The sequence below is a fragment of the Poecilia latipinna genome, unplaced genomic scaffold, assembly GCF_001443285.1.
Source record: "Poecilia latipinna isolate Pla-1442-1.1 unplaced genomic scaffold, P_latipinna-1.0 Scaffold494, whole genome shotgun sequence".
NCBI classification, from domain to species: Eukaryota; Metazoa; Chordata; class Actinopteri; order Cyprinodontiformes; family Poeciliidae; genus Poecilia; species Poecilia latipinna.
Window position 1 is genome coordinate 315,754 of NW_015113110.1, and position 22,673 is coordinate 338,426.

Sequence of the window (22,673 nt, forward strand, 5' to 3'; positions counted from 1 at the left end):
CCGAGGGGAGGAAGACCATTAAACCCTATTCCAAAAAAATACTGTAAAAATTTTTTTTTTTTTTTTTTTTTTTTTTCTGGTATAAAACAATGAGTGAAGCAAAAAAAAAAATGATATGAACACTAACCAAATACAAAACAGATAAAATCACAAAACAGCAAGCATAATACACCTGTAGTAATGATGGTTTCCAAGTGCAATTGTCAAATAATGCATAAAAAGGCAAAATACTGTCACAGTGCATCCTGTGATGTGATAAATATGAGGCTGAAGTGAACACAGAAATCAAACTTTAATACTGAGCTCCATCATTGCACTGCAGGTCAGATGTCACATATCATATTTTAAAACATCAACTGATTCCAGCTTGAAAGTATTTACAATGTTTGCTCTGATCAAATAAAACTTATGTCCTCCAATCTTTTACTTCTTTGTTTTTTATTTGTTCATTTTCTATTGTTATTTCTTGACTGCTGAGTAAAGCGGTTTGCCTGTAGATTTGGTTGGTGGACCACTGAGGGAAGCTGAGTTTTGGCTCAACTTTATGGCAGAATACTGACAAGAGGATGAGGAGGGTTCCACGATCTGAGCTTCTCCATCAGTGGTTTTGGTGGAGCCGCTTTGAAAATTGATAGTACAATAATGCATTGAAGCTGGGTCGTTAGGCGAAAAGTTGACTGTGGCATAAATGGTGCCCACTTTAGTCTGTAGGTCATCTGGTATCTCTTCATATATGCAGTCCTTTTAGAAATAAATGTTTAAAAAATATATATTTTTTTCCATTTAGTCTAAATAAAATTCATATTCAATACCAATTCTTTTCACTATAGTAATATGGGTGAAAAAAGTAAACAAACTAAATACATCAATATTCTTCCATACAAGCACTAACCTCTCTGGGATGTTCTCCAGATCTGTTTTCTGCTTTATCTGAACAAAGACATCCTGTAAGATACACAACAGTAAATAACATTTTATTAAATCCAGAGGATCCCAGAAGACTTTAAACTACATTCAGTCACACACACATTCACACAATGATGGTAACCAGCTACTGGATTAGCCACAGCTGACATTATTGCACAAAGCAGATTAAAATTTTACAGTATGATTTTCATGATCAGCAAAATCAGTAAATTAGTGAATAATCCTATAACAACATTCTGGAGCCAATGCTTTAACAAAGTAAGCTGTTGTCATGCATACATTTTTCCATAATTCATTTATTTTTCCAGTTTTAGACTGAAAGTAAATATCATTCCAGACTATTCAGGAATAATGATTTCAGGTAAAATATTGTTCTTTTGAATTCTATTGAGAATCTTGACACGGTTCTCCATGTTTTAGAATTAGAATTAATAATGACATTTACAGTTTATAAATGCAATTTTGTCCATATGAGACCCTTTGTTTGATGTTGTGCTAATAAATGATGTAAATTCTTACGTTTGTACAGACAAAATGTAACTATCACCAAAAGACTCAGCGTCCCTCCAACTGCTATCATGATGATTGGTGTTTTCACCACTGAACTCAAGCCACCTGAAATAAATGGCATTGTTTGAAACAGTCATGACATGATTACCCACATTTTAAAGAATCTAAAATAGATTTTACAGAAACAAAGTAAAAATGTTGTGGAAGGTTGGCAAGCATGATGTTCTCATACAGGCAGAGGATATGGATGCCTTTACTAAATAAACCCAACAACAAATCAAAAAAGCTATGCATATAATCAACACCAAAAACAGCTTGTACCCCATTACTCAGGTTCAGCAAAATAAATGTCTTAATGTAAAGAAGTGATCTTACCAGAAGTACCAGAAGTTGTAGTTGGAGTAGGAGATGTGGGTGTTGTGACTAGATATGAAAAGCATGGAGATAAAACCATATGTTATGATAGATGTGAAAGGGTTTTGAACTATAAATATGTAGAAGAGTGATGTTCATAAACATGATTTTGTCACCAAACACTGCTCCATGTCAATCAAGCATCCTGTTGCTTGATTGACACTCAAAGTTTCTCTTTTTAGAAATTACTTTTCAGTTATATTCTCATGCTGACTGTCATATATATATATTTTTGTAATTATGACAACTTCTGTCTGATTACAGGAAAAATGGAAATAAAATGAAAACGCTAAACCAATAATGCTGTACTGCCAGCAGTGTGCATCCCAGAATGCCAAGGTCAGATTGTGTTTTTGTTGTTTTCATTCCTCCCAAAGTTTGTGTTAAAGAATCATAAAAAGAAATAGATGCACATACTTCTGTATTTTTACCTAAACAAATATGTCTGGTGATTAATTAAAAGGTCTGTGATTTAACACAAGTGAACTTTACAAAGAGGAATGATAATTTTACAAGCACATTAAAACCACATGCTGTGCCTGTGCTTCCTGTATTAATGGCTGCTGAATAAAACCACTTCCTGTAATTCTCCTCCCTTTCAGCTCAGAAACACCTCAATATCGTCACCAGCATTTCTTTGCTTATACGTCTGAGAAACTAAAAAAAATAACCAAATTGAATAAATTAACCTCAAAATTTAATCAGGGATTTATTCATCTCACATTTATGCAAAGTCAACATTTTTCAATAATACCACAGCAGTTCTAATCAGGCTTAGACTCACCTACATTCAACAAGAGTCGGCTTATGAATATTCGACTGCCCTGCCGCTTCGTTCCACACCAGTATGTACCAGAGTCGTTGGCTCTTACGTCTTTCATTGTTATAGTGATATTACCATTCTTATTATTATTAACCATTGTAAACCTGGAGTTTTCATCTGCAGTTTCGGTACTTATGATATTTTTACATTCGATTGGATCTTCTCCCTGACAGACGAATTTGTCAGGGTTTTGGTCTTTGTCATCATATTTGCAAAAGAAATCAAGGTTCTCTCCAATAATTGGTGATTTTGTGAAAGTTACAATATCTGTAAAAAAAATAAGATTTAGAAAATTAGGTTACCTTAACAGAATGATATTTCATAATGTAGGTACACGAGTATTATTTACCTGTAACCGTTAGAATGAGTTTAGCTTGACGTTTATCTGTGTTTCTCTCCTCCATTTTACATGAGTAAAGACTGTCTGGAGAATCTTTATTTGAAACTTGATATGATTGTGGGGATAAGTCTTCACAGACAAAATCCTTGGACTTGCACCTAAACTGGATTTTTGACTGGTTTCGATCTGGATAATTACATATTGTGTTCCGTTTAGCTGCTTTAACTGATGAGTTACAGCTGTCTGCAAATCAGAAAGATAAATATTTGAAACAGACAAAATTTTATACATTTCTTAAACTTTACACTTAAATACAGTTAATTATTGACAATATTTTTTGCAATTTAAAAGTTGAGTGTAGTTTACCTGCTTTTACTTCTATTATTTTACCGATGTATTGTTTTGACTTTACTGTCAAGCTGCGTTTTTTGCTTTTGTATTGGAACAGGAGGGAGTTAAATCTTTCTTTACATTCAACAGTATGATTGTTTTGCTCTGAGTTAATTGTGGAAATAAATGTTTTCACATTTGTACTGTTTGGGAGTCTGCAGGTAAATTCAGTCACATCTTGCAGGCACTGTTTTGTTCCAACTGAAGCCTCAAAATCTGTAGATCAGACAGATAAAAATGTTCAGACGATGCCATGCCATTCAGTGAGACAATTTATAAGCTAAGAAATAAATTTAACACCTCAGAATTGTTGTGATTTTAACTTTAAAGTCAAAACTACCAATTATATGGGAAATCAAATGCCAGTGGATTCAAACTAGTTATGAACATAAATTGTTTGGTCACATTAAAATACAATTCAATAGATTTAACTCGTTAGTTTTCCGTTGTGATCTGGTGCTCGATTGAGACCGTAAGTGTAATGCTTCCGCAAGAATATGAAAACAGTAACTAAAATTGTGCAACAACAGTTATAACTCAGATATAAAAGGAGAACAGAGAAAAAGAACGCAAATTTTACCTGAAATCAGGATGATAAGCAGGAAGATGTTCTTCATTTCGCACATCCTGGACTGTTGTCATGTGTTGAAATTGTACGATGTCTTATCTTCTTTCACCATTTCCTGAACATGCGATCCAAAGCATCTTCAACTCCTCCACTCAGGTTCTTCCTTTATTCTATCTGGGGTACCTGTTGTGTGCTGCTGTAGTGAGACTGCAACAACTAACTAAAGACTGTAAAACCTTGCAGTAAATAAAACTATGCAATACATTTTCTGAATCACTTATAAGAATCATATTCTGATTCTTACAAGTGAGCTTAATATGAACAATTAGCAAATGGCTTTTCATTTACCTGTCATCAGTCAAAAAAAGGAATGAGTAAACACTATATTCTTCTGGAGCTTTATAATTCAGAAATCTGTGTATTGTTCTCATTCTAGAGACATTTGAAGTTTATGATTATTTGACTGCATTTAGCTGACGGTGCTTCTGAAGAACTGGTCCATAGAAGTGCATTTTATTTTGAAGGACAAAAGTTGTTTGGCTAGATTAGTAACAAATCACAGACATATGTGTAATATATAAATAGAAATATATTTTTGTAGCTTTTATAACAGTGAACAAGAACTGATTATAGAAAATAAACTCTAAAAATCAAAATAAGCTTAAATAAAAAAAAATCATTCTCACCTACATTTGTTTTTCGAAGAATTATCTACATGATTTTTTCTTTATTTTTGCTAATTTTATTTGTAAATATATGCATCCTTATTGCCTACAACTTTACATATCCAGCTAATTTTTTTTCTTGATTGTTTACTATTTCAAAGTTTGAATGTTTTTTGTTTTGTTTGTTGTTGCAGATTTTTCATTTGGCTGTCATGTTTAATGATTTCTCTTGCCCATTTTCTGACAAAAACTTGAGAAGTCATTATTTTGGTCTTCTTGCGCTATATCATACCATGCATCATATACATAAATATTCTCACAAGAATCAAAGCATAAAGCTCAAGCTGCCAAACCAAAATAGAAACGTTGCACATCTAGCCATTCTTGATCAAGAAATCTTCCCTCAAACCACATCCTGCTGAAATGTTTACTTGCTTATTTATGCCACTGCTCTACTTGTTCTTTATTTGTTCTTTCTAATGAATAGGAAGCAGATCTCGACTAAAATTAAGCATGAAATCAAACTATGGATAGACAGATTGGAAAAAAAAAATGTAATCTTTAAAATTCACATTTTGTAACCTCTGCAAGTTTCAGTTTGTGCCTTTTGGGATTATATTACATTACATTTATTTGGTTGAAGGATACAAAACAATGCAACAAACTTCCTTGGATTTTTTGGGGAAAATTTTAATAAACCATTCTACTGCAATTAATTATTTTATGCTGATATACTGCATAAAATCCCTGAAACATAAATAAAAGTCTGTGGTTGTAATACAACAAAGTAAGCAAACGTATTAATGGTGTCATCAAATGTTTAATGTTTTTATTATTTTATTTAATGGAAAAGATGTTGAAATAATTGTCAAGACCCACAAATTTATTTATTTTTATTTATTTATTTAGAAAAAATAAAAATAAAAGCAACAAAGAAGAAAAAAAATAAATAAATAAGTTATGAGGATATTGTTGAATGAAATTGCTTGAATTTGTTCTGCACCAAATAATCAACTGAATAATCATCTGGTCCATATGTTAAGTAAAATGTTGAATTCAGTATTTTAAGCCTTTGATAAATCATGCTGTTCCTCAACATGACTGAGGCAGGCTAATTGTCAAGCACTGGAAAATGAAATGATAATAATATGAAACTTATAAGTATACTATGCACACTTAGTTTGAAGACAAACAGCCTTTGGAGACACTGACCTCCAAATACACCACCAGATTGTGGTGACTGGGCTGTTTTCTGCAATATCAAGCTATCTGTGAAAACTAATAACTCAAATCACTGTTTCTAGCAAGTGTATGTGAGCATGTAGCCTGGGTGGAACACCAGCCTTGTGCTAAAGAGCTCTAATGGCTTTTGGCCAGTGCCTTTAGACTCTGATAACAACATCAGCTGCTCCAAATCAAACATGGACCGATGGCTCCATTGTGTGATTATGTTTTTTTATTAATGTTTGCCATCAGTGAGACCACTGGCTAATCTGAAAAGAAAACACAGATAGGATAAATATTTCATACAGCTTGGAGTCTTTTGAGCAAAACCAAGTGCTTTAACACATGCAGAGATGATTTGTGTTTATAAGACCCAGGGTTCAATCTATTGTGATTTATTAGATATTTACAGAGAAACATTTTCAGTGCTGAATCAGTAAAACTTCATAAAAGATTATTTTTAATATGCCCTTGTGATTAAATAGGTAATTGTTTTATGGATTTCTTTTTCACTTTAAATTGAGGAATTTGTTTTTCTCTTGTTCTCACAAATATGCCTGAGGTGTGTAAAAAACACTCAACAGCAGCTGATGAGACACAAAATGAGGGAGATGAGAAAAGATCAGAACATCACTTAGGCTTGAGTGCAGAGAAAATATTGTGATTTCTTATTAAATATGACAGAACAGACTTGGACTTGCTAAAAACATGTTAAAGGATCAGTATTATTTAAAGTTGTCTTTTTGGAGCTTTACATCATGTACTAATGTTGTTCCCTCATCAAAAACATATTTGGAGTATTGCTTTGATTCTTTCAGAAATTCTTGAATCTCCCATAGCAACCGTTCAACGGTGCAAAACACCTGGGTGGACCCAGCGCCACCTTCGAGACGCAGCTCTTCCTCGGAGCTGCAGTTTCCACGCTTCCATGTTAGAGAGCAACCCTCCTCCTTGACTCCCCCAGTCAGCTCCTTCAGACTAGCCAGGAGCAATTAGCAAATACCTGGTGGAACTGCGCATCTGCTGAGCTCAATATATGAGCTACTTCTCAATGCAAAACTAGTAAAGGGTTAATAGAGGAACAATGTTAGATGACTTCCTGAAGGTGGAGATTCAGAAAGAGCAGAGGCCCAATTTCAAGGACTTAAATTACAAAGTCAATTTTTTAAAATAATATTTTATATATGTAGCACAAGTCAAAATAGTTACTTCATTGTGTTATAAAAATGGGACTATGTGACTGAAATACATAATATTGCCCCTTTAGAAGTTAAAATGGTGGATAGAAGAATAATCACAGGTGTACAGAGAAATTATCAAATGAGTTTATATTTGAACATTAGCATGCTTTATGAACAAAGGTTTAGCATCAGCCTTTGTCTACTGCACATACATCACATAATATTCCTCTGAAATGTCAGAGAGCATGCAGTGAGTTTGACTGATGAAGGTTAATCTTGCCTGGAGTTTGGGGAGCTGTGTTGTGTTTACTCAGGGATTTAAAAGCCTGTCAGTAACCCAAGGCTTCAGTTTGACCTCTGACAAACTCTGCTCTGTACTTGTCAAACACACATGCACCTCACCCCCAGATTAGTGCCTGGACAGTCATTAGTTACCAATAAACCCAGAAGATATTAAACTGGTTAAAGATGTGTTAAACTACTTATAAATAAATAACTGACAATCATTTTGGACATGTTTTATTTCATACAGGTCACTAAACGTCATTTTTAATTCTTATCCGTTTTTGAAAGACAGTGGTGATACAGTCAGAATGAAGCTGATAATGTTGTATAAACACTATAATCTCTAATGGTGGGAAATCTTCCTATATGGCAAGCTTTTGGAATCTTTAAACAGCTAAGGCTTTTCTAAGAACAGATGTGAATTTAAATTCTCAACACTATTTTTAAGCTTTAACTCCCTTGTTGAAAGCATTCCTGTCTCATTTTCTTCCTTTGAAGAGAAACATGAAGAGTTTTTTTTTTTTTTCATATTATATAATATAGACTACTACACACACAGAAAATATGTCTTTATGAAAATTAGCAGCTGTAGGCTGAGATTTACATTTTGGTGTAATACAACAGAATCCATAGATTTTCCTTATTTTAGTGCCTGCAAAAAAAATAAAAAATATATGGGGACAAATATTTGGCATATTACTAAAACTGTTGTAAACAGTAACTAAACAGTCAAAACTTAATACTGGCTGTGGGGTGTTTTGGTGCAGAGTTAAGAGAATAAGTTGATGGTCTTCTAAAAAAATTTAAAAATGAGAACATGGCAGCTTTTGATAGTCTCAGCTGTACAGGAACTAACCAATTATTTAATTGTAGGTAGCTTATCAAATCACATACTCCTCCTGAGTACACAGCATACGTTTTAATAAATATAAATATATATGTTTTACCATTTACTTTTAATAACTATTTCATATTTTAATCTTGCAAGCTACAGTAAATATGTATCCTTGTCCTATATAGACACCAGTGGCTTCAAAAAATCGGCCTCTTGTGTTATTTATTTATTTCCCATTTTATAAAGCCATGAGTACTAATTAAAAGTTCATAGAAACCCATTTATCTTAAAATCTGAAGTATAATTTGAAGAATTTTCTTTTATTTGTTTATTTTTATAGAAATTATTAAGGATTCTAGTAATTATTCCCATGGAGCCTTTGCTGAAAACTATTTCTGAAGATGAAAGTGAAATCTGAATAAATTAAATCCAACTAAGTTGAATTTTAAATATCTGTGTGATATTAGGTGTCTGCAATAAAAAATAAAATAAAATAAAATAAAACACTTATTTTCCTATTACTTTACAGATCTTTGCTTATCAATAAATCTGTTTACACAAACAATGTGTAATCTGAGATAATGTAATATTTAAGTTTAAAAGGGCAACAATTGAATTCATTAGGACATGTTCAGCTGTTCACAGTCATTAATATTTCATATCGGCTCTTTATGCTAAAATGCTGACCCCCAGTGGTTAATTTCTGCAGAGGAGATCAGTGAGCATGTCCTTTAACAATTCGTGTCTTTCCTTGATTCTATTAGAGGAAGAAACATTGAAGTCATCAAAGCCTTTAATATGTGACACTCATGTAAACAGAGTTCTTTGACTGGAGTTGGAAAATTTATAGCTCTCATTTTCATGCTCTCAGTCCTTTAAAAGCTTTGCTTTGTCTGGCCTTGAGATGCCTTAAGAACAGAAATTAATGTGTCTTATTTCTTTATTCTTGTTCCCACAGTTGGAAAAAGCTTTACAGATATGACCAATTGTCCTTGGACCCTTTGAAAACAACACAACAAATCACATATAGTTTGACAAACACAACAGAAAGATGAATAATCCACCTTATTCTTATAGAGAATTACTTTGGGAATAAATTAGTGATTAAATATTTCCTCGCTTTCCTACTTCTTACTGATCATTTCAACAGCTACAAATATACATTTATGTGTACGAATCTGCTCTGAGAATAGTTCTTGACACTGAGAGATTTCTCTAATCTCTCCCATGGATCTTCTGTTTACAAATGTAATTTCTCCATCATGTCACTGTGGGAGTCTTAACACACTGAACTCTGGCATACTTTGCTATCTTAATTGAATTCACAACCTACCCACAGGAATACCTGCTGGAAAAACAGTTTCTTGAAAGAAGGCTTTTTATGGCTCTCTGCACACTCAGCTGAGAGGCATATTACCAAGATATCAAATTATATTTCTAGAAGTTAAAAAAGAAATATATCTATAAGATTAAAAATATACGACCCTCCAGAGTATTATTTGTTTTCAAATAACAATGAATGAGTAAATCTTGAACCTATCTGTTTTTACAGCTTTCTTGCTGGAAATCAAATCTGCAGCGTCTGAATTCCAGTTTCATATAAATGAGTTGCCAGAAGGATGAATGAAATGCTGTCTGTCGCCTTCGGGAGAAATCACCTTGAGAGATGACAGATGTATAATGTTGTTAAAATAAAAACGCATTGCATATACCAGTGACACCCTCAAACTTGTTAAGCACAAAGTTGTGTCAGAATAAAGGAGGTTTCCAGGCAATGAAAGAAAACATGCTGCATGACCTGGAAAAAAGTCAGAGCTTAATGTTCATGGTGCAGTTTTGATGCCCAAAGATGTAAAAGCATTTAACTTGCATGCACACACAAAAAAACATTATTTTATTTTGATTGTTTTTTTTTTTTTTTCATCAACCTCAGTGGGTAAAAAGCTAGCTACCACAGATTTAAGAGAGGTTCCTTAATTTTTGTGGACTTCACATGTTACTGTAATCCCTTTTCTGTGTGAATTTTCAGAAGCCTCCTTTCAAAGTAGAAAGAAAGGATTAGAGAGTTAATTTGAGAAACTACTCCAAAGTGGCCACAAGTGGATAGGAACTGACATGTCAAGCATTTTTCCTGTAATCCATTCATTTATTTTATATATCTGCTTAATCCTGCTTAGGGGTACTAAGGTCCAAACATTCATCAGTGGAGAGAATTAAGATACAATTTGGAACCAAAGAAGAGACAAATAACATGTGCAGATAGGCCAATTAACCTAAAACTAAAACAAGTTACCATCAAGCTTTATTTAGCTTAATATTCAGTATTAATAGTAATAAAGTTATTTACCTCTTTGGCTTCCAAAAATAAGTAGAAAACTGCAGGAAATGAACAAGATGATCCATTGAAGATCACCTTGAAAATAACACAGTGTCTATTTAAACTATCAAGTGCCCTCAAAAAATGTGTCTATTACTGCATAGGCACAAAATATCCATTAATCCTGTCATCCCTTCATCCAGTTTGTTTATGTGAAATAATCTCAGGTTACAACCAAACAAGTGTTTTTGCAGGTGCTGAGTATTAAAAAGTGTAAGGAGGGTCGTGCCCTCATCCATCAAAGTGCTGTCACACCATCAGGTTCTGATTTTATTCCATGTCAGAGGTGCTGAAAGTGATTGACAGTGACTGTGTTTACATATAGTGTTTACTATACTTCACCTACACTACATACTGATGGAGATTCCCTGAGGGATCTGAAGGATGTGATGTTGAACCCACAAAAACCTTTAGTTTTCACATTTAAACTCATGTGGCAGTTCCACTGAACAGAACTTCTATAAAGTTGGAAAAGATTCCAACCATGTTTGCTTTTTTATGCATGAATGATCTGTAGACATGAGCAAGCATTCAGCACAATGACTGTGTTTGGTTAATCTTCCCATTAGTGGGTTATTTTTAGTCAGGTTTCAAATAAAGGTGCCTGGCTCTAACATACAGTTGATAGTTAGCTGTGTCCTCCTTTCTTTTTATACTGGTTACCATGTTTGCGCATTGCCCTAACAACCAAAGTCATCTGGAGGTTTTGTTTTGTGCAACTTTGAGACTTTGGCTGCATACTATGTGGTCACACCAACCCACTTATATAACGGCTGAAGAAAGACAGCTAAAAGGCTGCATAAGGTGGACAAAATCGGTTGCTACAGAAAAATGACAGCTTGGACAAAACTTTTGTTGGACTAAACCGTTTCATGCAAGGTAGGATGTTTATGTTGCATGTTTTCTATTTATGTATTTTTCTTCTTCTTTTAATTATGTTGTGTAATCAGGTCTTTATACACAGCTTGTGTTGTAGTGGTGAGTGATAGTACAATCAAATTGCTTCACTGCTTTGGCATTTTGGAACAGAATTTATGTCAGGATAATGAGGATGTTAGATCTCAATGTTTTAGCATTATTACATGTATTCTGCTAAGCCTTTCTACTTCTGATATTATCACAAATAAATTTTTCTTCAATTTCTGCAAGATTTAAACGGAAGTCTTTAACTTAACATACTTGTTTAAGAATCGACATGGACTCACAAAGACAACATTGTAACACAGAAGGGAACATAAGTTAGTAAATGTTAGTAAAATTAGCTGGTGGCAACATATTTTCCTCTACTTTTACAACAGAGTTACAACAGAAATTAATTTTGTATTTTTAAACAAGTTCAGATGTTTTTTAAATATCATAGATGAGAGTGGCACAATTTGTTAAACGTGTTTGTTTAAAAGTTTTGCTTAAAGTAAAACAGAACAATACAAACAAATATTATTGTAAATATTTTTTGTTGGTTAATATACGTATTTCAGAAGTTTCCCGTATTATTTTTTATACTGCTTAACAAAAGTATGTGTTATCTATTATATCATTTCAACTGTCAGAATAGACTTTGCCCAGTGTATATTAGTGGAAAAAACACAAGCTCTTTATAACACTAACATCTGAGTTTAATCAAAAGTGCAGCATATCTATCACTGTGAAAAAAAAAAAAAAAAGGTTGTGCATCTCTTTTTTGGTACCTTGAGACAGCTCAGTGTGGAATAAAAAAACCCAAAGCAGGATTTGATTTGAAGGTTCACAACCACCTAGAAGTCACCACTGAACCACTAATATACGCCTGCATTTGTAATGTAACTAGTGAGCTCGCAATATATTTCTTACATTTACTTTACATTTTAAGAAATGTGTTTCAAGTTTGTCAAAAGAGAGAAATGTTCAGTGTTAACATGAAATGTGGAACATCTCCAATGTCAGCCCTTTTTTTAATTCTCTTTGGGTATGTGTTGGATTCCACAGGCCGCATTCAAACGTGATCTATGTCTGAGCCAAATGTCTTTTTTTCTTCTTTTGGAGATTTACCATCGGAAACCTTGAGACAGGAGATTCTCTTCTGTCCTCTCTCCTTGTGTTTGTCTGTAAGCTTTTAACTAAATCTGGTCCGTTTCTTGTTTGCCCATTTTTATTCTCATACTAATCATATAGTGCCTCACTACTTTTGCCTGATTTCTACAGTAATCCTTTTTGTATTGTTTAAATTGGAGAGGCATATTATTGCAGAATATCCTTTGAAATGTAAAAACAAGTAAATCATGAAGACCAAGTGAACTGAGTCAAAACACTCATGCAAAAATCTACTTTATCTTTTCCCACTGGCTTCACAAATTTGGTCAGGATATTTTCCCAGAAAGAAAAAATGTGTATCAACTGTAGGATTTTGGCTTGTTTTTCCTACACATGGCTTCATGCAGAAGATGAAACATTTATTCACAAGAAACAGAACACTTACATTTGAAAAACTGGCACAAGATACCAAAATTGCCAGCCTTTGACCTGATATATTTATAGCTATCAACAAGAGAAATACAAGAATTCAGATTTTTTTAAAAAGCAGAGATTAAGTTTAGAAAGGAGAAGAAAAAAAAAGAACCATGGTTAAAATTAAATCCTGGATTAAGAAACACATACTCATCTCCGTTGTCTGTTTCCCATGGAAGAAAGGTGAAAGGGCCGGTTCATGACATTGTTACTCCTGAAATAAAAATGAGATGACAGAGACCACCAACACTGAGAAATGATGAGGACAGCTAACTCAGAGCACGTCAATCAAGCCTTACCAACCATCTTACATTTCATAAACATTCACAGAATGATACAGCAGCCTTCAAATTTATTAGCAATTCTGGTAGTTATATTAAAAGCTCAAATATGATCATGTTTGTCGATGTGAGTCTGTGTGAGACTCTTCCCAACAGAAGATCTCTGCTGGAGGGCATGACTGTCTTGGTGTAGATTGCACACCTGTCTGTAAACACTCAGTCTTCGTCTGGTGATCAGGCTTTTGTTGTTGGATCTCATATTGATTTCCACACCAAGCTCAGATCCTTCAGTTGTTCCTCTCCTGGTGACTCACCCGCTCCATGGTTGTCCATTTTAGTTCCTTCATCTCCAGCGGTTGCCTGCTCTCCAAATACTGTGTTATTTTATGTCCAGGATCTTAAATCTTCTGCTCTGGTTTTGGTCACGTTCTCTCTTGCATGCCTCCGCAATCTAAAGACAGGATCTTAATTTACCCCCTTCTTGCTCGCTTCAACCCTGGAACAAAACTGCCAAACTACTGATGATGGAACAATATTTTTTTGTCTTTTTGTAAATAAACCTTTTACCATATCCCTTCCCAAGTTTCCTTAGTGTATCAGCGTGGGGGGTCAGGAAATGAAGCCCAAATAACTTAGCCAAATTGCAGAAACATAATCTCATGTATGGTATATTAGAAAGAATGAAAATAAAACCTTTAGTAATATTTATTCAGCAATGCAAACAAAAAAAAGAAAGAAAGAAACTATGGTCTAAACATTAAATCATCTGTACTACAATCATCAGCGTAGGGTCACATTTATTCATCTCTTGTAGCATTTTTAGAGCAATCTTCTTCAGAAAGCACCCGGAGTCCTTGGTTTTCTCTTATGCTTCCGTCTCTTCTCATCCCAAAGATTAATTCTCTCACTTAGACCTCTAATGGCCATAGAAGAAAGCTGATTTTGTGAATTTATCTATTTATCTGGAGATGTGCGTCCCACATGTATACTCCATGTATTCTCCGGCGTTCTTTTGCTGTGTTAAGAAAAGGAAAAGGAACGCTCTGCACACTGGACTCCCTGGCCAGCCCGTTCCCATGAGAATGATGTCTGTTTGGGGCAGAAGCCATCCACTGCGTAACCTCTCTGCTCACTCCCGAGGGACCAATTGACTAACATTAAGAGAGCGACCCAGTCCAGCAAAAATTAAGATGTATGCAGCAGCGGTAACAGTAGACTGAGGTCAGGTCGAGATGAAAATAAAATGGCATTTTGTCAAAATAAATAAGAGGAGAGGATTAGAAAAGCTTTTTATCTTCAACTCCTCTGCGGCCATTAGAGGATGATCCAGTAACAGAATCTTAAAACAGAAACATTCATTTCGGTCCTTTATTACTCTAATTCAAAATGTCACTACCGGCACATTTTTGGATTACATCTCCTTGTGAAAATCTGAGAGTATCTTTTCTCTCATGGAGCTCCATCAGATATTTTTTCTGTATTTGTGTCATTTAATTTTTGCAGAACATTTTATCACCATACAAATAAACTCTGTCAACCCGTATTGTCTCTTCACATGTAGAGCTTGGGTTTCATAAGGCTGGGACCGAGCCATCTATCTGGAACTAATCTTTGTATGTATTTCCATGCAGAGGAAAGCACAGTGGGACGAATGAGAAGCAGCGAGGAGATGCATCCTATGACAGAGATTTTTTTTTTTCTTTCAACTGAACTTTGAGGACTACGTGGTTGGTCATAGCAGCTGATCCCCCATGATGCCCCAGAGAACGGCTGTGTTGAGGACAAAAGCCCCGGCTTTGAGTCAGTGTGAATGACCGTAGAAGGCCTTGGCATTTACTTCAGAAGTGAAAGATCAGACAGGAGAAAGATTACAGCAACTACAGTACCTCTTTTAGATCTGTTTCTCCTATCAATGACTCTGCCTTTCCTCTGTGTGTCAACAGTTACGGCTCCGGTTCTGCCCACTCTTTGTATTATCGGTCTGTCCTTCTCTTTACTTTTCTCTCTGTCCTCTTTCTCAGTCTGTTAATCTCCCTCTTTTTTTCTGGCTCCTTCCCATTACTTCCTCTCTTCCTTTCCTCTCGGCTTGTAAATACGAGGGCACTCTAATAGACCTCCCCCACGTCCCCCATCGTTTCACTCCTCCCCCCCTCTCTCTCTCCTTTTCTCTCTCGCTCTCCCAGACTTTCACTCCTTCCCCCTTTTCTGTTTTCAGCCGTTCCCAGATAAGAAGGGGGCAGAAGTAATTCTCTTCAGCCACTTCTAAAGCTGCAGCCACCAGAGAAGAGTGGAAGAAGTAAAATCCAGATATTTACCATTTATTAGGTTGTGTTTAGTTGGTGGATATTTGAATGCTTATGAGATTTTTTTTAAATCTTGCATTTTTAAAATTTCATTTCTATTTAGTTTTTCTTAGTTTTCTCATCATTTTCAGCTCCAGTTTTTCTTTTTTTTTTCTTTTTTTTTTCCTGTTTGGATCTGAACATTCAGGTTTTGCTTTCATGAGAGGAGGAGACAAAACCTGAGGAACCTGCCTGACTTCATGCAGATGGATGAACTTATCTGAGAGAAAACTGACCACAAGAAACCAAACTAACTTTCCAGTTGGAAAAGTAAACAGAGGTGGGCATCTGTACCACCATTCAGTGGGGGAGGAAATTAATTACCTCCAAGATCAACAGGTGCCATTGTCTGCTGCTCTTTTGATCCACAAGAGAAGAGGAATCTTAAAACTGAAGAGACCATTGTGAAAGAAACAGAAAAACTGAATTCATGGCTTCACTGTTACATGCAAGCTTCCTCCTCAGGTGAACTGGGGTCAAAGTGTGAACAATCTTCCCTTGACCCTGTTAAAGGAATAACTCTTTAAAATATTGAAAGCATCGTCATGAAAGGCCTGAATCTCAGCCGGTGGTTGCTGGTGCTGCTGCTGCTTTGGACCTGGTCCACAGTCAGTGATGGAGCCGGCGTTGGAGGCACAGAGCGAACGGGAGCTGGAAGAAGCCAGAGAAAAGGAGGATCTGGTGGTGGAGGAGGAGGAGGTGCAGAGAAGAGAAAGAGACTTCATCGCATCCAGCATGGTCAGTGTAGCTACACCTTTGTCCTTCCAGAGGTGGATGGATGTCAGAGCGGAGGGTCCCTGTCGCAGGGTGAACATTACGGGGGCTCTCGTGGCGGGGCCAGCGTTGTGCAGAGAGACTCGCCACCCATGGACGGCGAATGGTCGAATCAGAAACTGCAGCACCTGGAAAGCATAATGGAGAACAACACACTGTGGCTGCAAAAGGTAAGGGATGAACTCCTTTTTTCTGAAATGTGTGTTATAAACTCATTGATTACAACCGACTGAACTGTCAGAGAAAAGCATGCATGCTCTCTGGACAGATGTTTGTATCTTTTTAAGGGAGAGCGATGCTCATCAAAGAAAAAAGGTATGTCATTATATCACAAATTATGCTGAATGCCAAAGGTGGTACAACACTGAATGTATTTCTCATTAGAAATGAAAAAGGTGTGACTTACAACATGCAGCTGAGTATTGTCATGTCTGGGACCGCTTCACACCCAGAAGTGAAACTGAAAAAAAAAATAAAGCTTTTTTGTGAAAATATATCTTTTCGCTTCTGCAGCTCCACTCGGATCACATGCGTGATCCGTGATGGAGCAAATCTGGGCTGAGGCCATTGTGGATTTCTTGTGTGGTAATTTGTGGGTTATGGATCAAAGTTTTAAATTATGGTTCTAGATAACTGGCAGCTGGTTTCAATCAGGAGAAAAGCATTGTGTCCCCCTGCTGTTGATCCAGCAAACTATTATTCTTCCTAAAGTAACCTGTCATTTCTTTTCATTGGGTTCTTGACTGCACACTGTGCAATAAAAGTTGTGCAAAAGATAATTCCACTACAAGCCATTACTCAAAAAAGTCTCACACTGTTAAGTAACTCAGGTCTGAGTCTCTAACAATCCGACTTCATGGCTTATTTTGCAAGTTTTTTCCTACAATTTAAAATGCTGAAGTCTTCCAATACTCCACCTATGACCTGCAGCCAATTCTTCTCACATGCCTCCCATGAATTTTATTGACAGGGAGTTATTTTTTTTAGTAGACCCCACAATCCACTGCAATAAAATCCACACTACCCATTGTGAAACAAGTTTGCTTGTTTCTAAGTGCAGAAGTGGATTAGTTCATGCTCTTATAAATTGCCTTGACTGTAGGTGTCTGAAGCAAATAGTCACACAGTCCTTGTGTTTTAATTATCGGTTATTTTCCTGTCTCCACATTCACTGTTGCTTTACCTTAATTGCAAACAAAACAAGTCTTTAAACTGGTGCTACAGGATTTATAGTCCTGTAAATGGTTATAGCGCTATAACCATTAAGCTATAAGTGGTTATTTCATTTAATATGGGAACACATCTACCCAAACTAGCCTAATCCAAGTACAAATGTAATAATCTGCTTTGCTGAATTAATTTTGATTAATCACTCTTTTTGGAGAGATGAGTCCCTCAGCATTAGCTAAATGTACAATCAAAATATCACTTAATCACTGAACTGCCATGATGACACCGATGCACTCATGCAATCATTTTTGGGGTGACATTCATGCAGTTGACAAAAAGACCCTAAAAAGCATCTTGTCATGACTGAGGAAACGTAGGAGAAAACAAGTCAGTGACATCTATCACTCTGCAAAGGGTTGCAAAGCCATTCCTGAGGTTTGGGACATTGGGGAGCATTCAGTGAGAGCCAAAACCCACAAAAGGAGTACATATTGGAACCATTGTGACCCTTCCCAGGAGTGGTTAGCCTATCAAAGTTACCTCATAAGTGGATCAATAAATCAGGACATTGCCATAGTTACTTTTTTGTTCATGGTTGAACAACACAAAACAGATTAGGAAAAAAATGGTGTCACACTTGTCAGAAAGACAAACATCTTGGTGATCCCCAAGACTTTCTGGAAAAAAAAAAAAAGAAAAGTTTTGAACCAAAGCCGCCTTATGGGACTTTACCTATTAGCCTGTTGTTGAGCATGTTAACAGTGAACACGCTCCAGTGCTGGACATTTGACAGCTGATGCTTCCAAGGATTACTTTTTTATTTCAATTCTGGACCCAACGTTGTCTCATCCCTGTCATAATGTCTCCAAGGAAAAACACTCATTCATACAGTTTGTCTGATTGTTGGTGAAGCGATTTTTTACTTGAGCTGAGGAGGAATGAACACTTAATTTATGGCCTCAAACTGCTGTATGTTCTGTAACACAGCTGCTGTGTGGAAAGCTATACATTTCTTTCTTTCTTTCTGAATCACTCTGAAGAAAGAAATTACTTCAAAGTGTGGAGCAATGAGAAACAGACTAGAGTAAAAGAAATCTGCATCACTTATTTTCTATGGCTGATCTAGGCCACAAGGAATGGTTATATGTCTAAATGCTTCAATGTGGATGGACGATTTGGACTCTGAAAAAATATGAAATAAATATGTTGTGAAATAAACATGTTATTATGTTACAGCAGAAGCCAGTTTTATTGTGAGGTGGTAGAACTTTTAAGAAGTCTTAAGTAAATATGTGTCAAAACATTTCCCCTGACGAAGCCGAGCTATTCAAGAGAAGGAGTGCGATGCAAGTTTTGCACACAATGGATGGCAGACAGACGTTCAGTACACTGTGAAAAGTTTGGAGGGTAGTGATGTAAATTCAACAATATTTTCACCCAAAGAAATATGATCTGACTTGAAAGAGGTTTATGTTATCTAACAATTCTTGCAGCAAGCCACATTTAAAGTGATCTCGGTTTGGAGAATTATGTAAAAAATTTCATGAGAGTCAAGTGGAAGCTTTAAAATATCAGCAAAATTAAAATGTATTACATTGATATGTAATCAGTTTTATCTTTCATTCTTTTCTATTTATTTCCTATTATTTCTGCCTGTGAGGGGAGTTGGAGGGGATTTAGCGGGATAAACAGACAGAAATCAGCGCTGTGTGATATGTTTTTTGTCACATAATTTCTTGCCACAAATACACATTAGATAATTCACACTGAAGTACACTGTGACAGATCAAATGCCTGGACTTCAGCCAAGTCCGCAGGAGTAATGGTGTTGACAGGAACAAAATTTGGAGTTGTCACATGCCATCAATGAGCTTTCAGAAGCTTTCTGACCTCTTTTTTTCTTCTTGTGTAGCTCTGCCAGCTGTGCAGAGCTGCACAGCTGGCTTCAGTGTGGGATATCAACTTCATTTGAGATCTGTGAGCAACCGGATATCGCAGCTAGCAACTCGTCTTTGTTTTTTAGCAAAGCATATTTTGCAAAAGTTGCCTTTGTCACAGATTAGTTTAACGAGTGAATTGCTGTGTTTTTAAACATCCTCAAAAATGTAAAAACAGAGCAATCTTTTTTTTCAGATTAGGTGCCAGTGATTAGGATTTGCTTCGGCATGAGAGGTAAGCTCTGTCCTATCTAAACCTTTGACATCAAGGTTCTGTCTTTATCTTTACTTCAAAAGGATGTGATGCCATCTTACAAAGATGTAAAGAGTTCTCTGATGTCTAAAGAAAAAGGCTGCGGATGCCAAAGAGTCAAGGAATTGCTTAAGAAGATCCCCTAACTATCCAACTGAAATCATTTTACTGTAAAAAAAAAAGTAGAGTTATTTTTGAATTTATAGCATATCTACCATCTTAGCATTACAGGCAAAGAGTAAAACATTTAATATATGCTAGAATTAAAATCAATCTCACCTAAAATTTAAAGTTTACGTCTAAGAAAAGAAAACTTTCAACTAGATAATCCTCAAAACACAAACCCAAAGGTCACAGTAGCCTGAGATTTTACCACAAATAAATACATTGCCTTGAGGAATTTGACTCTGTCCTGTTTTTGAAGCGCATTAGATTCATCACAAGACACAAGTCCACAGTTTATGAACTTTTTGCTTTTCAAAATACCCTAAAATTGTTTACTTCCCCAGATTTCTCAACCCTTTTTTCACCTTTGAGACAGCGATTATTAGCCTTTGATTCATATTAGAAATATAAATCAAGTAATCACTAGACTTACACAAAAAGATGTGCAGTAGTCAAGCTTAATACATTTAAGGCAAAGTGGACAGACAAACACATATCAAGCTCATGCATCTGTATAACCCTCACCCCTAAACATTGGCAGTAAAAACTGCAGTAAGCCCCTTCCTGCTGACTTGCAGGTTGAAATGATTTAGTTGCAGCAGGTGTTGTTGATCCATTAAATGAGATTAGCAAAAGAAAACATTTTTTAAAGGAATCTACAGGCAGGGAGCCCCCATTCATCATCATTAGAGTCGTTTAGGTGTTGCAGATGAGGGCGGCAGCATGAATAATGCTCCTGTTTCAGAATCATAATTCTTCTGAGTTAAAGAGATTTATTCAGCTGCCTGAGCTTGCTGGCTGCACCTGTCATAGCTCACAGAAAGTTTACGTCCGCTGTTAATTATGTGATGAAGGAAAACTCTGCAACTTAAGTTATCACAACACGCATGCAGTTTAAACAGACGGATGCTCCAAATACTTGGGAGGGTTTTTAAATTGCTTAAACTTGTCATGAACAAGTTGTTTGATCAGGTGCCTTTATGAAATGTTAACGTGTCAAGTTTATGTCACAGTTCAGAGAAGTAAATAGTTTAAAGAAAGCCCCATCAGAACACATAAAACACAGAAAACATGCTATTAACGTTTTGTAAACTATGTGAAGGAAAATTTAGATTTTTATTATGGTTCTCACCCTCAACATTTCTCTCCTTTTAGATATTTAGACGTTTCAACCTGACTTTGTAGTCTAAAGACTTTTCTTATGATACTTTCATTCTATTTTCCAGTTTTTCATTAGACAGACAAAATGTCTACAATTTAATGACCATATATTTAGTTAAACTAAATCCACAGTCTAATTAATCACAAATACACATTTAGAGTTTTGACATTAACACCTGTAAATTACCAAAACTGTCATAAAATATCCTCCAGTGCAAAGATTCAACACTATTTACTGATCTTCTTTACCAACCCAAAGCTGCCCAAATTGAAAAAAAAAAAAAAAAAAAAAAAAAAAAGATGTTCTCTACAAATTATATCTGAACACAGTTTTTTAAATTCAGACGTAGAAGCTTATCTCAATCCCTGGGATTTTCTCAGGAATGTTATCTGGCTCAGTCCTTACATTTCAGTCACCCTCTGCCCATACTGTTCTTGTTTGTGGCACCTTAATGGGAAAGGGAGCTACCAAATGCTATCAGAGCAGGGGCATACATCTCTACCTTCAAGACTCCTCTCTTCAAAGAGCACCTTATCTTCTGCTATCTTCTAACAACGCTAATCTGTCTGACTCAGTTTTTTTACACTTTCTTACATGTCCTACTTGGTATGTAAAGTGAATGGATCTATAGCACAAAGAAAGAGTCTTTTTTTTCTGAAGTTGGGTTGTGTGAGGTACATACAGCAGAAGAGCCACAATTATCTCAATTTAGGAAATTCTGACTGATGTACCGAATTGTAGCTGATTTCAAAGAGCTGCTTTAAAAGTTTTTTTAACTGCAAATGTTTAAATCCGCTGGATAAAACATGATAAACATTGGCAACTTTCCAAGGGAATATTATAAACATTGTTGCTGTTTTGTCAGAAGAGCATTTCCAATATGAATATGATAATGCATAAAATTGTCAGATATGAATATGTTCTATTATCTTGAAGGGCCTAAGTCGCTGAAATTAGGGAATCCATCTGACAAATCGTTAGCATTTCAGTAATCTGAGGATATTCAGTACACTTCCACAAACAAACAGTGACTTAGCTTCTGCCTACTCCAGATAAAAAATAAAAAACATACTGATAACTTCATAGAATCTCTCATAAAGAATTAAATGTAAAACCATCTGGTCTACTACTTTAAGCTAAAAGGTACATGGAACTGGACTAATTAAGTTTACCCTGAATTTATACTCAAAACACTTCAAACGTAAACATTTTACACAATTTTATGGTAAAGTAAAATGTTAATCTTAAGCAAAACTATAAAAATCAATAATTTTCTTGTCATCTTGTTGACAACTTGCTTGAGGTAATGATGCAATCGCTTCAACCATAAGGGTGATGCAACGCCTCAGGTCCTCAGACACATTCCCACAATTCCTGAGGTAAACAAGAGAAACATTTGTCAAAAAATAACATGCAGATATTCTGTCTAAACCTTTATTGTATCAAAACTATGTCCACATCTTTGCATTATATGTCTTTCCAACCTTTTCAAAGTGCAGATACATTTGTGTACACAGTAAAAACTGCTGGGTTAAAAATAACCCAATACGTAACCCAGCGCTGGGT

At 35.6% G+C, this 22,673-nt stretch overlaps 1 protein-coding gene across 1 annotated transcript; it reads right to left on the reverse strand.

Annotated features, from left to right (window-relative positions):
* Window positions 1-82: 82 nt before the first annotated feature.
* On the reverse strand, window positions 83-3,264 carry LOC106952129 (CMRF35-like molecule 8; the record flags this gene model as incomplete). The annotated part of the gene is made up of 6 exons (XM_015040054.1): window positions 83-741; window positions 893-945; window positions 1,447-1,542; window positions 1,813-1,860; window positions 2,636-2,941; window positions 3,024-3,264. Coding segments are annotated over 6 exons (1,026 nt in total), but the record flags the coding sequence as incomplete, so codon positions are not given.
* Window positions 3,265-22,673: the final 19,409 nt, after the last annotated feature.